Source organism: Cylas formicarius, unplaced genomic scaffold, assembly GCF_029955315.1.
Source record: "Cylas formicarius isolate icCylForm1 unplaced genomic scaffold, icCylForm1.1 PGA_scaffold_2__14_contigs__length_35257938, whole genome shotgun sequence".
NCBI classification, from domain to species: Eukaryota; Metazoa; Arthropoda; class Insecta; order Coleoptera; family Brentidae; genus Cylas; species Cylas formicarius.
In genome coordinates this window covers 20,699,797-20,716,897 of record NW_026844319.1, presented here as the reverse complement: position 1 = coordinate 20,716,897, position 17,101 = coordinate 20,699,797, and the positions used below count along the sequence as shown (strand labels likewise).

Sequence of the window (17,101 nt, the reverse complement as noted above, 5' to 3'; positions counted from 1 at the left end):
TTTAACTAAAAAAGACATTTGCATTCTAATACTGCAAAATCGGTGACTAAAAACCGGTTCCATTGACAAAATCGGTTTACTCGCGTTTCGTTTGGTTTTGATGATCTTTTTTTGTCAATTGTAGACTGATTCTTCGGAAACAATGGGCTATGTCATCAAAAACAGAAAGTTCTAAAACCAATGCATTTTGCCAATGATCACATATGACTCGGAAACGCTTACGTTGACTAAGTTAAGAGTAAAACAAAGAACAATGGAACGAGGATTGCTGGGAATTACATGAAGTGACATGGTACCAAACAGGCTAGTGAGACAACGAACTAATATAACAGATATCTCACAAAAAATTAGGTAAGGCAAATGGAGATGGGCCGGTCATGGACCAAAAGATTGATACAATGGAGAAAATAAGAGAAATCCCAAAAGGATGGGAGATGAGATGAGGAAAACGGCGGGAAACAGGAAGCAGAAGGCACAAAACAGAATACCGTGGAAGGAGATGGGCGCAACAATCAGTTACCCTATGTCTCAATGAGCGATATATTTGACTCATTCTCATTCTCATTATTTTCACGAGTTTAATCTAGAGCTTTTTGGGGTATTCGTTACCGACCACAATTGTAATATCTAGTGGCTAAATGGTTAGAGGTATTCAACATTGGAGTTAACAAATTAACTGTTTGCAAAATTTTAATGAACAACGATTTCTGTGTCATTTATTATTTATTTCTGCTAGTAACTTGTGATCAGGTTATGGGGTTATTTTTAGATAATGTAAAATATCAGAAAGAATCAAACAGACACCGGAAGATCGATTCGGGTGGTAAATAAAACGACAATTGAAACCGGCTTTCGAAATACTGACGTTTCAGTCCACGTTGCCAACTGTTGCGGCGTAAACTATTTTTATCGTCGATTTATTCGCGGGCTAATAAAATCCGGAATACGCGTCGCGGGTATTTATATTGACGTTTGAAGGCGAGACGATTATTACATCACAGGGCAATTATTCACCGGATAATAGCGAAGGCGCGGGATCGCACATTATTGTCTAATTTAATCTTTAATGTTTTTTATTATCTTTTACGTCATTCTTCCCGTTTTCTTGCAGAGGAGGAAATCGACGTGGTCTCGGTACCGGACAAGCTGCTGTCCAACAGCCGCATGGTGTTCTCGTTGCCGACGAATCCGTCCAACAAGGACCGTCAGCAATTGCAAAGGAGGGTCGCGACGGCCATTTCGAAAAAGAAAATAAATAACAATGGCGGCAGCATCAAAACCATCCTGCCGGTGAGGAAACCATACGCGTCGGAACCAGTAGCGAAAAGGAAAGCGTCGGACGGCGGGGGCGGTACCCGCGGTATTAAACGAGGTCGTTACGGCACCAAGAATGGCGGCGGCGCCTACAAACGGAAAAGCTACAGCAACAGCGACAGCGAGCAGGAGCCGTCCGAGAAACGGAATTTGCACAACAACATGGAACGTCAACGCAGGATCGATTTGCGCAACGCGTTTGAAGACCTCAGGGTGTTGGTGCCGGAGGTGTGCAAGAAAGATCGCGCCGCCAAGGTGGTGATTTTGAAGGAGGCCGCTCAGTACTGCGACGGTCTGACGCGAACGTCTCAGAGTTGCACGCGACAGATCGACGAGCTGAAGAGGCGGCAGGAGTGGCTCAGGTCGCGGGTGTCTCAGCTGAGGCGGAATTTGGCCGCCAAACGATAAAGTTGGTTCGTTTTTTAAATACGTTTTCGATAATTTTCGGGTTGGTTGGTTTTGTATAGCGAAGCACGTTGGGGAAGGTCTAAACGCCTTCCGAATTTTTGAAGATCAATTATTATTACTACGGTGCAACCTCACTAACCGGTTATTACCATTTTGATATCGCTAAGTGTAAGTCGGAATAAAGAGGCCGCACCGTATTATTTGATATTTTGTTGGAATGGTGATGGAAGTATCGAAAACATCGTCGTGAGTTTTGCGGGGAAGACATTAACTAAAACAAATTTGCGATCTTAATTTTGAGTGGTTAAGGATTTTTTTTAAATTTACGTTTAGATATTGCTTGCCGTGATATGGAATTCGCTACTTCACGCGTGCAAAGTACAAAAAGACAAAAAGAAATGGAAACGTAATTCATTTTCCGTAATACCATTCTAAAAGTTTTACTTACTCTGGTTAATTTAATTCAGTTGCGCAAAATGTGTAGAAAATTTCGTGTTTACTTATGGACGTTTTGGTAAAAATGCATTTTTTTAGTAAATGTGAAATATTAATGGAATTTTTAAATACAATAATCAATATAAGTTTTATTTCAAATTTCCACTACACGTTACATTAGAAAGGTATAGGACGGTGTAAAGCAAAGGTGACCGATCATAAATTGCACAACTCACTGAAACTTTTACCTTTTGTATGTTGATATTATATTACATAAAAAAATATGAAACTTTTTAACAAAGGGCGCGCCCATTTAGAAAAAGATCATCGACATGTCAAAATTTGACATTTACAAAAACCCTAAAAATTTTACAGCGCGCATCAGTACACAAAATTGTCCCCGTTTTGAGCATTCCGACAAAATACTCGACGATAATGATTTGAGGGCACTGATAAACGTAACCCACACGTCTCGTTTGCTGCCTTCAAAGGATTTTTTTACACTTCACCCACTCGCGGGTACTAAAATCAAATAAATATTTAGATATCCAATTAATACATTGTTCTGTTAACTGTGATTTATATTAAAAAATGTAACCGAATTTGTTGGGGAAAGAATTTTTTCGTTTTTTTCTTGTGTTAGTTTTTTTTCACTTAGGAATTAAGGCCCTTTTATTGGTACACAATGTGTTATATAGAAACGTTTTTATTTTAAACTTTGGTTATTTTAAGAAAAGAATTATATGTGATGAAATGACATAGGCGAATGTGATAATATCGGATGGATTACACATGAATTTTGCTTTTTCTTCTCGTTTTCAATTGTTTTTTTTTCTTGCAACCAAATCGAAGCGATAATTTTTTTGTGGTATGTTCATTTCCTTAGAATAATTTGTATGCGTTGTTTCTTTTTTTTTATTAGTCGGAATTCAAACCTGTAATCGTTTAAAGTGTGAATTTTTTAGGTTTACTTTTGTTTAAATAAAAAAAATGTACCGATTTAATTCGGTTCTGAGTGTACATAAAACTTGTTTAGAAAAATTGCGTTTATTAAAATAGGAGTACCAAATATTGTTTTTTTTTTTGTATATCAATGCAAAGTTTTTGACTCACGTGTATATATAACGTTTTGTCGGATAATTCCGCAGTTTGTGTTTTTTCGTTTTTGCTAATATATGCCATATACGAGTGTAAAAATGTTGTATATAAGACAGATTTAAGCGAAAGACGCGAGATGGCGCTTGCAATTATGTTAATACGATCCACACATTGGCGCCCCCCTAGACGCGGGGAGTTGTTTTTTAAGGTGCCAAAACGATGCAAAACTCCTTTGCTCAATGTGTCGATGCGTGAGTTCGTTAAGGTAATGGACATTTTCTATTTTTTAACAATTAAGAAGTGTTATAAAACGTAAGTCGTGAGAGATAGAGAGAATTGTTGTGTTCATAATGTTTTTACAGTATTTTATACTTTTGATACAATACCTACGAAAAAAACCCAGAAAATATACTTATATAAACAGAAAAAAAAAATAAAAAAAGGAAAAAAAACACGAAACTAAAAAAAAAACAGAAACTAATGTGATAGGTTGGTATAAGAAACGTTACACTTTAGACATTTTTTTTGCCCGTTTCGCTCAATAAATAAAAACGATTCTCGATTTGTACCTGCCGAATGACCTCGCTGTTAACCAAACCCTTATATAGTTTATTACGAATGGACGGTCCGAATAGATTATATACATATAACCCGCTCTTGGCCCACACTTGTTGCGTTGGAATTATGCACAACAGGGCAATTCTCTGTAAGCTTGGCGACCATCTGCTAGAGTGCTTGCTACTAATAATGCAACGTATACGTAGCATGCGAATATGGCGACTCGCGTAATATCTTATAGCGTAGTCATATTACTATATATAAATATATATATGACAAATAAAAATAAATCGTTATTTTGTACTTATTCAAACTATCATTCGTAGTTTATTGTCATTTAGATTGGTTTTTTTTGTTCCTCGTAAGATTTAAAATAATTAAAAACCTTATGCTTTGAACTGTTGATATTTTTTATTTCTCCTTCTCGCTCCTAATCCTAAAAAAATTATAAAGCGGATGCCTAATTTTGTATAATTATTTCAGAGAAATAAGTCAAAATGGTAAAATAACATCTTTTGCGAATAATCTGGACACCCCGTAAAAGAGTCGATTTATAACCTACACAATGTGAAGAAAAACTGTTTTCAAGAAACAAAAATCAAAACCAACGTAGAAACACCGGAAAAGAGGATTAAAGATGAAATGAAATAACGAATAAGACATACGTACGTAACAACATAATCTTTCTTCCCGGAAACAAAAAAAAAATTTAATTCAATTCTTAGGTTTGATTGATTGATAACAAGCAAGGAAAAACATGTACTTGAAATAGAAGCGTGCGTATTTGCTTTTTTAAATTGTAGAAGATGATTATGATACGTTATTTCCTTAAAAAATCTTTGGGGAACTTAATCAGAGTCCTTGTATAATCGCGACTGAGAAAAGAAAACGGTAAGTGAAACTAACCAAAATATATTTAATTCCTCACAGTCTCGACCAAGACAAGCAGTAAAAAAAAAAAACAAAACTTTGTATGTTGCACTTTGATGGGGGATACATTAACACCTCGAGAAAGTGCGCAGAATTGTCCGTAAAAATTCAATAAAATTGTTTAATTGCTGTAAGGCGATAAAATACAACGATAAGAAACACTTTACGAATTTGCTTGGCGCGTTATTGTCACCTATTATCACGACGTAATTTATGAATGAAACGAGTGACGGACTCTGAAAGGGGTCACCTAGTGATGGCGATGTAAACATTGGCGTTGTATCTTTAACTACGATTCGAACTTAGTGGTATCACACTTTAATAAATTACTGTTTGCTTTAATTGTATTGTTTGGATATTCCCCTCACTCAACCCAACGATTGCAAAGTACATCTGGGAACGTAGTTCTACAACGTTCTAGGATTTTAACATCAACTTATGTAATTAGGATCAGTAGGAGGAGAAGACTAAGCTGCCTGTTAAATGATACATAAATATCATATAGATACTAGAGATATAGAGGTCCCACCTACGTCGATAATACAGGAAATAGTATATTATCCAACAAGTGCGGTAAACGGCATTTGACCGAGTTTACCAAACGTGTTGAATACTATACTTTTTCTACGACCGTTCGTTTTTGGTTACATTTTCGTCAGAATTGACTAACATCAAAATTCAAGGCGCGGGAAATATCTCCGAAAACATCCGATTGCTCTCAAATCGGTGCGGTAAAATCCCGGAAATGTCCGAAGTGGCACGGATCGGTGGGAAACGAATCTGACGTGGTAAAGTGACGCTGTCCGCACATTAGATCAGTGTGTAATTAGGAATTTTATAGACGGGAGTAGAAAAAAATTTTTGAAGGCCAATTCAACATGCGCAAGATTTGAAATCTCGTTATAACCAATGACCTTGCGACATTCAACGACCAACATGGCCGCTGACAGGTCGTCAATAAGTTTTGATGCGGCATTTGTCCGGCAGTATTTTCTCAAAATATGCCTAGATTAGCGTTTACAGTACAAGGACCGTAAAAGACCAGAAATTTCGCTTATAACAAGCTGGCAACGTCAAATTGTGTCGGCCCTGTGACAAAACAAAACAATGACGTAACTTGTAACGCGTATACTGGACTCCTAAATCGGTTTAGAGGAACCACCGATTACTCGTAAAGTTTTATACTTGTATTATTCATTGTGCTGAACAAAATTTGCGAACTTACTAGTGTTCCAGAGCTAAAATTTTGTTGGTACCATATTGTGTCCAGTTTGGGCACGATGGTTAAATGGCTTATGCTCGTCAAAGTACTTTAGGCAAGTTATAATCAAAAACTAGGTAACAAAAAAAAAAAGACTAAAATTTTTGCTGCGAATTTGTAAAGCTCCAATGTGCCGAGTGTTTTTATGGTAAAATTTTTAATTAAAATATCTCTTTAATTAAAATATCTCTTAAGTTTCGGGGTCAATTTTTGGACTTTCGGGACTAATACGGGAACTATGATAAGGTCCCGAACACCTTTTCGGTTCCGGGACTTGCTAGTCTGTTCTGGGAAAACGACTTCAGTGTGTGGAAATCGCTGTTGAGAAAGAAAATGGATGAAAATGCAGGTTAGGGGACGAAATGTAAAGGGCTTGTAGTAGCGCCACTATATGTTCTAATAGCTATAACAAATAGCGATCAAAGTTTCAATAAAAAAAATTTGGACGAGTGATATAAGCAAAATTTTATCCATACCATACACAAAGTCAGCAAAATGTTATGAAAACATAGTTAAAGTTAAGTAAGGTTTTTCTAGAACTAGTTTATCAAATGGTCCAAAAAATAAATGTTTATCAAAATACGTTTTGCCAATTTTTACGAGTACTGTGTGTAATAAATAAAAAAAATTGCAAAATAAAAACAGTGGCGTACTACCCTTAGACAAAACTATTTGTTAAGATACTTCCCGGGAGGGCACCGATGTTGCAATTTTGATCTAGTAAACGCATTATCATTATAAATGACTTAGCCAAATTTCGAAAAATCGGGTAAAAATTATTTAGAATATGGTAAAACAGTTTTTTTTATAATTAACATTTCTTCTTGGACAGAAATCATTTTCAGAACGTTTACATTAAACTTTTTCTTTTTGGACGACGAATCTCCAGCTGAGCGTTGGCGCATGTTTTTTGAAATGCTAGCTAACAGCAGTAGGGGCTTGCTTAAAAACATAGGTTTATTTACTTGAAAATAACTTATTATATGAATCACTATTTTCCTTGCTGCATAGTAAACAACAAATTTGTGCCATCTTCGGCGCCAGCAAAACAGCATACACACAGTGACGGGAGCTTCAGAACTGACAAACGTCAAAATACCGTCTACCGGAAACACCCTAAGTGACTCAAGACAGTGAATTTGACGTCTGAAAGTAACAAATTCCGGTGCATAATTGGTTATTTTACAGTAGGGAGTAAAAAGTCTATAAAACGTTTTTACTTTCAATTTTGCTATAGATGTACGGAAAAGTTTACAGAACTCCGTCCGGATGAACATCGACATAACTACTAAATCAGTCAACTTTTTAGGAGGGAGGTAAAAAATTAACATCTATTAGAATCGTCGCTTGAAAAAATCCCTATCGATTTATATTTATGATTTCATCTGTCGTAATAATGCTAATTGGTTATCCGCCTTGTCTCGTGATAAATCTAAATCTGAATATACTTTTTTTGAATTCATTAGTGCAGGTTTTTGTCAAAAATATACTGTCAAGTTTTTCCGAAACAGCGATATGACAACCATTAGGTTAAATTTTTTATGTCACATAAATAATCCTCTTCATTTAGCATTTAACATTTTAATAGATTAAGTCTTAGATTTACGAATTGTTATCCGCTTTTTGATAAAATATTCAAAAAATATCGAACATCCCTTAAAAATTATTACAAAAAAATTAGTTAAAGCTTAGCCCCAGTCAACGTAAAGTCTCGAGGCCAAAGGTAACAAATAACTGATTTTAGTCAGAAAGCAAATGGTATTTTGTAATTTTTATTTAATAAAAACATTTTTAAAAAAAGTTGCTAAGTACGTAAGGGTTTTTTCGCTATGCGTCAACAAGTCATTTAAAAAATCATAACTGTTGACAGACAGTTCGTCAATTCGACAATATTTAGTATGGCTGTGAAATTTTTTTGCAGCATTTTGCCGAAATAAGTCAAGATCCTTATTAAATATTCAGGGAAAAACGAGTTAAGTGAGTTAACCAAAAATCTATTATTCAGTAAATGTTTCAACACCGCTTACGTGGTCATCTTCATTACTATTTTTTTTTCCATTCAGAGAGACTGAAAGGGTTTCAACTATTTCCCTGACTGTTGTTTAATCGGTTGAAAGACGTACTAAATAGATATTTTTGGAATCAGACCGCGCGAAACTTTTTATGGAGAATAACTTTTTCATAAAACTAATGACAAAAAAAGTGTACATCGGACACATTCACACATCTGATGGACCCCCATATGCACGCCACCAACAGGCCGCGTGGACATAAAAAAAGGTCTATAAATAGTCGCAGTTATTTTAATTATTGTCATTGCGACCGCTAGGTGGCCAAGGCCGCGAAAATACGATTTTCGCTTGTCATTTGAAAGGGGCGCCCCATTAAAATAACTGCCGCACGCTTCAAATCGAACAGCAAAAAAATGCGTCGCGGCGAACGCAGATTTTAAATATATCGGAGGCGCCACAAACCCGGCTTACAATGTAGTCGAAAAAAAAAAACTTTTACGCGATTAGGTTTTATCGCGTTTTCGCTAAATTGCTATATTTACTCATTCAAGGTCCCCGCTCTCGACATTTTTACAAAAATTATGTAGTATTTTGGTTTTATCGGCAGCGCGAAACCCAAGCTACGCGTTGACCCAATTAAATTTCAAAATTTGAGCACTGGCATATGACTAAATTTAATTAAAAAAAATTACCATCCCCAACAAAAAAGAAAACGCAAAATAATTAAATTTTCTTTTTTTAGAAGTGCTATGAGAATAATGAATTTAAATGAGCTAATAACATACTACTTCTTGGAGTACTGTGGAATTATATATATATTAAGAAAAAATGACTTCAAAATAGGCGCGGCTCCCTAAAAACGAAATGGTCTTATTCTCGAAAAACCTTAAGGATTTTAACGATTTACGTAATTCACTTGAAAATAATATTTTTCTAATCTTTTAAGTAAAAAAACATATCAACGAAGACTTTTCGTCTCACTTTTCGGACTTGAAAAAGTTCCAAAAATCTAATTCTTTATTTCTATGAACTTTGAAGTCGATTGTGGGCCTTTTTTCTTTGGTTATATAAAAAAGAGCCATTGGCTATGCAGTTTTACGTACAACACAAATTCTCAAGCCTTTTGAGTTTCCTCTTTTTATGGGAAATAAAATCTCCCAAATCAGACTTTACGAACTTTCTTGCTTGCTGCTAACTTTCTAGTGATATTTTTGTTGATTAAAACATAGCGAAAATTAAATTTAAATTGAACCACCATAGGAATGACGACATAAATTATGTAAAAAAAATATCAGGTCTATATTTGAGTTGTGACTCTGATGATGGTATCGAAAAAATAAAGCTTTTACTATAAATTTTAAATGCATCTTTTTTAATTCGATTATGAAGCTGCAATGGAAACATATTTGCCACATATACGTTTTCGTGGATGTTCTCATTTTTTAATTATTACAAGCCATTTACGGTTTTCATTGTAACTACTGCAACTCTGTAATTATTGGAATTGAAAACGAGTTAGAGAATTTCGTTGAAATGAAAGTAAACTAAACCAATATAATAAGTAGTTTTTTAATAAAGCGTCAGTTACGGTAACCACGTTTCTGATTAATTGAATAAAAAAAAAGTTAGACCAAACACCTACTACGACACCCTCAAAAAATTAGAAAAAATACACATTTGAATTATAGGTTTGGCTGTTTAAGCAACAAAAGTAAAAGTTGGAAGGCATTATAGCGAAATTTGAAGCTCATATTTACAAGTTAGAGAGAAAAACAAATTAAGTAACAGCAAAGAGACATATGTGTACATCTAAGGGCCCTAGCAGCCGACGCTAAAGGTTGCGGGTGGTTTAGTGCATAACTCGCCAGCGAGGCCAACACTACCTTCTGCTTGCCACGCAGGGTGTCCGTAAACGATTTCACCTCCAATTCCCTCAAAAAAATAATGCTAACCCAAACTAACCCAAAAAAAAGGGAAGTTGCGTAGGGAATGAACATGATAGAACATAACCAAATAATAAATTTTTCGCCTGCGGCGAATAGCCTTGCACAGAAAAGAAAAGCGGCTAATATAAAAAAAAATATTGGTACGCCGAGTATGCGTGGTCGCTTATCGAAAATGCCAAAATCCGCATGTTTGCGAAATACCGAATTGCACTCGAAACACGTCCAAGCGGGGACCTCTCGTTACTATTGCGCAGACGAATTTCGCAACGCGCCTCCTTATCAATAAGCTCGAAGGTCCAATGATAAAACGAATTGAGATTTTCCCGCCAGATTACGCTATACGTGGTACAAAAATGCAAATTGTTTTATCTTAAAAGGACCAGTTTTTACGACGTCGTATCGAATCCGACCAAATTTTTATATGTACTATATAATTGTAACTTTAACGAATTCCTACCATATCTAACACAGTGTTTTACGGCGGGGACAACGACACATTTTTCTTAATACCTTTATAGATTATTGTGATTTGCATTAATCTGACAATAAAATAATAATATAATTTATCTAAAGCCGGTTTTACACTTTTGATAAAATGTATCGTTCAAGTTGACACAAACTAGTTGACAAAGCTCCACTTAACATTCCAGTCCGAAGGAGTTTAATTTTCTGTCAAATTGACATTTTCCAGTTGACCATCTGATATTTGAGAATTTGCAGGTTATGTGTTGTCTGGGTTAGTCCGGGTGCAATTTGAATGCAAAAAAATGAAAAATGCTGCTTGTTTTAGATAAGCGAAGCCTTAATAATAGCAGGCTGTAACTTTCGTCTCTCCTTGCCCTGGAAAATCTCCTAGACCAAATTCCAATTAAACTTTGGTATTAGGAAAAGTCTAACTTTTTATGTAAAAGGAATGGAACGAAAATGGGCCTTCCAACCCACAAAATATTGAGATTTTGTTGTTTCCAGAGGTCGCATAAAACTACAAAGAATTAATTTTAGCTCTGATATTGTCCAGAGGCAATGGCGGCAGAAGTAAAAGAGAATTGTGACGTCAACGGCCGACCAAAAACATAACCCTAAAAATCTTGAGCATATTAAAATGCTAAATTAGTTTATAAATCTCAGTAAATTTTCATTCTACAAGGGAATACAAGCCTTTATGCAATTTACTGAACGATACATTATTAATCCGCGTTAGAAACACCGAGATAAGTTAGCTGGGTGTTTACTTTCCCCTAGTTGCCCGGAAACGAATTAATCAATTACTTAATTTGATGATTAATTTCTAATACGTTCGTAATCGTAATAAATACCTAATCTTGCGATCATTACGCAAAATATATTGACATTAGCTATTAGACAACCGAGAAGCAACACCAGACTTCCACTTTTCAGTGGCGTACCATAGGTCCCAAAAGAGTCCTCCCTCTTTTTTCAAGTCGACTGCCATTTCAAATTCAGAATTTTATCAGATACTTAAATTTCACGACACTCTGCCACTCAAGGTCGGATCCATGGCTCCAGGCATGTGGCCCTCATTATTTAAAATTATACGGCGAATGACAAATTCATTTTCAAAAATTTTCAAATATTTTCGAGTATAAATAAATTTGGAAATCGACTTGGTGGTGTTGCTTGATATTTCTTGTTTATTAAATGTTCTTGACAGGTAACCGTGACTTTGATAAACATTAATACAGGGTGTTTTTTAATAGTTGTCTGATATTTCACAAGGCGATACTTCAAAAAGTTAACAAAAGAACATATAAACATCGGTTGTTTGAGGTACAAGTTTCACATGTAGGTCACGCCCCCTACAATGCAAGCTTAGAAACTTAGATTGCGTTTGAGGTTGTAATGTTAAAAAAAACTCCAAGCAGTTTGGTTAAAACAAACATGTGTCAAAAAATACGGAAGATACGGCTCTGTAAATGGGTACTGCGTAAGTTTTTTTAAAAAATTATTTCTGATTACTCCGTTTGATTTTACACCAAATTATAGTTTGGGCAAAATTTGGCAAATTTCGTTTAAATAAAATTAATAATTCGTGACGAGGCGCTGCATTTTATAAAAACTAGTCGTCGCTTGTTGGTTAGTCAGTCTAAAAGGTAAACCTTACAGCGCAGAAAGATAAATAAGTAAGGGATATAAATAAACGTTAATAATAATTAATATTATAATATTAGTTGTGTGTGTGCATAAATAGTAAGTTTGTTATTTTGAACGAAATAAATTTTCCGTTGTGGTAAGTTTTACGCGGCGTGACTTATTTGATTTCAGTCGCGTTCGTCGAACCAAACGATTTTTGTCAATTTAAAAACGTAACGATACTAATAAATATAGCAAAATGTTGGCGATCTGTGGTCGCACTACTTTGTTATTGCGAGACATTTGCTATAAATGGCTATTCTGCGTTACAGCTAAATATGATCATAAAATAAAAAACAGGAGAGGATATTTAAGAAACGAAGCTTATCCTGTGGGAATTAAATAGAACATAGGTGATTCGTATTCATGCAGGAGCGCTAAAGACAAAGGGGCGTGTTACGAACATAGCTAGGTTAACCGGTCGCTTTTGTGGTCACGAATATTGTGGAACCAAATATAAGGTTTTCAAAAAGTTTTACCTTTAGGATGTGTAAAGTACTATACGGTAGCTTTCTAAAATTACTTGCATACTATATAGGTTCTTCCAAAAGAGTTAAAAGTATCAAAGTTGTATTAAAAAATAAAATCCATTTCATATACAGCACCTTCCAATAACGTTTAACTAAACCCTTAAGGTATTTTAATTACTGAATTTTGTCAAAGTCTAACCTAATTTTAATTTATCAAATACACAAGAAGTACTTAATGTATATAAACGAAATCTACAGTATGGACCATATTGTATACCTCAATTATAAAGATTTTACACAGGGTGGCGAAAAAGTTGTAATAATTTAAACAAAGCGACTATAACTTCACGTATTGGATGGTGTTAGGGTGTCCCCATAGCTACCTCATCATAGTTTCGCCAAAATATAATTTTTGGTGATATTTACATAAACGTTTTATTACATCTAGTATAGTATATAGAAATGGATCAAAAAAATTCTCATTTTCCGACACCAATGTGAAATATTCAATTCAAAATCATTTCCATAAAGTTCTTAACAAAGCTTTATTTTATAAGCGTCATTTAGAAATTATTGAAAAACTTGTCTGACTAATGTTTGTCTTTCCAGATATCTGATTTTTACTAATATTTGGATTTTCCACAACTAAACCAACTACCACAAATTTTTAAAACAAACACTTCCACTTTCCTTAAACCGGTTTAATATTCTCTGAAAAACGTCTATATTGGGGTGATTACTTTCAGGAAACCTTTGGGCGTAAACTCGAGAAGTATGATGGCTTCTCCTAAATCATATTAATACTTATTTTAAGTACAACCATACAGCAATTATAAGAAGTAATAACCCCGTGGCGAAATGAGACAAAACTGACAGTTTAAATTAATTATCTGACAATTCCAAATTCGATAAAATTTTTATTTAGAATTTATATCTGATTTATACCTGATCGACCTGTTAACAATTTTGTTTTTATTGTTAGAAGACTTTTGTGGCTTTCGTTGCAAAATAGTGGCAAATCGCTTGTGCAATGGCTGGTAAGTACTTTTCTCAATATATAATACTTGCATACGTATTGCACAATCTCCATAAAATCTATTTATTGTCATTACCTTCGATTTTATGAGATTTGTTAGGAGCGGTTTTGCTGTCTAACCTCTAGGATTAGTAGGAAATATTTTTTCAGAAAACAAGCGTTGCAATATTGAAAGCATGACCAATAAAGAACTTTATCGTTAGATTGAGGAAATAGCATCTGCTCCTCAATCGAACATAGACCCCGACTCGGAAATGGACGATGAAAATGTAGACCAGAATCTTCCATTATTTAGCAATAGCATCAACAAGTTTCCAAAATTCACAAAATATTCTGGTCTCAAAAATATTCCCACAGATGTTGAAACACGATTGATGTATTTATCCATCTCTTCCCTTCCGAACTTAACGTAGCGAAGAAATTCGGGATTTTCATACAGCGAATATTATGCCAAGAAATAGGTTTGCATGGCTTTTGAATAATAATGAAAAAACGACCAAAGGAAGGTAAAGATGAGTAAGTCAAACTATATAAAGTTTGTCCTTTCCTTGACACACTCCGGAAAACCTATCAAACTCCGGAAAACCTATCAAACCTAATACGATTCAGATGAGCATCAGTCGCTACATGAATCCATCATTAAATTCAAGGGTCGCTAAGCCAGTACATGCCGCAAAAGCGTAGAAAACGCGCGTAGAAAGTACTTACAAATAAATCTGGTTATCTTTTTGATTTTCAGATATATACCGGTAAAGTCAATACTACAGAATGGAACGAAGAATGATGTAACCTGTCCAATACTCGTAAGGCATTATAACAACCATATGGATATCATCTGCTCACCAAGTGCCCTGCTTTGACATGGGTAAGATTTGGAGTCTTCGAAATCCCTGATCGATCCGGACTCAGTGCACCGTATTGGACTAAAGGAGTTCCTCACTTTCTATAGCAGGGGCGGCATTCTGGACGCCCTCGAGTGCGGTCTGGGGTCACAACGGTCCCATCTGGTGGCCTATCAATACCAATGGGATATATCGACAAATCCGATATGTTGATATCCATTTAAGAATAGAAAAAGCAAACACTGAAGGCTCTGTATATCTTGTCACGGTTGTGAACTCCTTCATTCCATTCTCTATGAGAAGTGAAGGGAAATCGCCGAAATTGATAGAATTTCGTACTGCTATCACAAGAAGTCTTATAGGATTGCAGAAACGAGAAAAACGCGTTGTTCCACCAGAGATACGTTTTGATATGCAAATTCAATATGGAAATTCCTTGCGTTGTGCTGTAAGCAGCGCTGAACCACACCGTACAAAGTGAGTGACAAAAAAAATTGTTTATTTGTAATTCAAAAGGACATTCCCTGATAAGTTAAAAGATATGGTGTTCTGATTGCAATTATAGCCACTTAAACTTGTTATTCGATTAGGATACATTTTTGGCGATCCTGTAGAACATGGGAAGTTATACTCTACTGTAAATTTCACTGACATAACTTAAATACTTTTTGTCTTCCCACAACACTCTAATTATTTAAAAACCTTAAGATTTACGTATCACAAAAGGTTATTGAAACACACTTATTTTGGTCATACAGTCTAAAAATGCTTATAAAGAGGGTCGCATTTCGAAAATTTTAACCCCTTTAAAACAACCTGAATAGTATGAAAGTAATTTTAAAAAGTAAAAAATAATAGAACTTCACATATTCTAGCAGAAAAACTTTTCGAAAATCTTTTATTTTGGCCACAATTCACCACAGCTTGAATGAACCTGTATAAACATGTTTAGTAATTCAACCATTCCAAAAACGTTTTCCAAACTTTTTATGATGCACACCTCACCCTCGCGAGTTTACCAATATCCAAAGGAGTGTATCAGCGTAAAAAACCTTAATTTCGTTCCAACACCGTTTAATCAGGATCTGCGGGGGGTAACATGCACCGCTCCACCAAATATTTACAAACGGGATAATACATACACGTGGGTCACGCGGCAACCCCCTTCCCCTTTCCCAACGCGTTCAACCTCCTCCTGTGCTTCTGGGATCTGAGATGCCCCCGCCACTGGTGCTCGCCGATGAACACCCGCTCGCACGCCTCGCAGAAATGGGTCTCGTCCTCGCTATTGGGCGTCGAGCCCAACTCGCGCACCGGAAGAGGCTCGCGAACGCACTTTACACCCGCGATATAACTTTCCACGATTTCGAAAGCCGGCACCGTGACGTTTTCGTTCCATTTTGACACGTCCGTCGAGTCAAGCTCGTAAACCGGCGGCACCTGAAACAAAAGTTTACGGAATCACATATAAAGTTGCCTGATTCTCCGTAAATCTGTTGTCCGATTGGCTTTGGTCTGTTTTTATAGACAGGTACACGGGATATTACGTATTAATGAATATCGACCGAAACCGAAATTCTTTTTTTTTTATATAAAAAGGGAAATATTTCGAATATGTATTTAGAATTCGTTATTATCAAACTAATTGTTGACAGGATTACATGAGTCACTTTTGACTCAATGAAAAATAAATATTAGTAAACCATTCTTATATAGGACTTTTATTTGACTGCGATTTAGTTTGGTTTGCTCTACAAAACTAAACTCCAAACATTGTATATAATGAATGATATGAAATAATTGAAAACAAGACTTTTACAAGAATGGTAGGAAGGAGCGTATTGAAATATTTTTGGACCGCGGAACCAAATCTATTTTTATGGACATATTCTTTCTAAAAAATATTTTTAACAGTTTTACATAAAAAAGTGCACTTCCTTAAGTACAAAAAGTAATTTTGATATGTGGGAGCAAATTATCTCAAAGAATAATTTTTGTTTCAGAAGCAACTATATTGTAAATTTTGAACTTAAATTTTGTAAGCATTTAGTTTTATGACTTAATCTAAAGCATTTGTGATCTTAATTTCGTTTAGGTACGTTGAACTGAAGATATTGAAGAAATAATAAAAAATGTAATTCTTATAATATTCCATGTATCCTCGAAATTTAGGTTTTTTTTTATGCACGTTGTATAAATAACTCAAGAAAGACATTAATCCCCAGTTTAAATGGAGTCCACTTTCAACTGCAGAGCCCAATTCGGCTGATATTTAAGAAACACATCCTAAACTCTTAAAAACCTTGTAAAAACCAAAATCGGCCATTGCTCGAAAACAAAATAAAAAATACACTTGTATATATCGTGTCATTATCCTAATCGTATATTTTTTGGTTTACAAAATAAAAGTTGTGGCCCCACCTATTTGCATCTATGCTAAATAAAGACATTTACTATGAGAATGGAATAAAGTAAAATCCTTCTGATAAGGAATAAACCTTTTTTTTTATAATAGTTTAATACTTTCATAATATTTCGAAATTCTTTGTAATTTTCAAAGAAATATTAGAACTTTAATCTCAGGGATCAAACTAGATAAGTTTTAATAATTTTTGGACATTTTTTCCCAATAAACTGCAC

At 35.0% G+C, this 17,101-nt stretch overlaps 2 protein-coding genes across 11 annotated transcripts in view; one reads left to right on the top strand and one right to left on the bottom strand.

Annotated features, from left to right (window-relative positions):
- Nucleotides 1-4,579, top strand: part of LOC132698124 (N-myc proto-oncogene protein) — a 67,391-nt gene extending 62,812 nt beyond the window's left edge. For both annotated transcript variants that reach the window (XM_060664022.1, XM_060664021.1), the window contains exon 3: nucleotides 1,112-4,579. In XM_060664022.1, the coding sequence (XP_060520005.1) occupies nucleotides 1,112-1,722 (611 nt within the window). In that variant the 3' untranslated portion in view covers nucleotides 1,723-4,579. The remainder of the gene's footprint in view (nucleotides 1-1,111) is intronic.
- The window catches only part of LOC132698125 (tRNA dimethylallyltransferase), a 76,002-nt gene that overhangs the window by 50,892 nt on the left and 8,009 nt on the right, over nucleotides 1-17,101 (bottom strand). For 8 of the 9 annotated variants that reach the window (XR_009618337.1, XR_009618339.1, XR_009618341.1 and 5 more), the window contains exon 7: nucleotides 15,604-15,901. Coding sequence is in view for 1 of the 9 variants with exons in the window: in XM_060664024.1 (XP_060520007.1) it covers nucleotides 15,611-15,901 (291 nt within the window). In the remaining 8 variants the exon portion in view is untranslated. Of the gene's footprint in view, nucleotides 1-15,440; nucleotides 15,902-17,101 lie in introns of those variants that run through there. The other variant, XM_060664024.1, reaches the window with a different exon arrangement.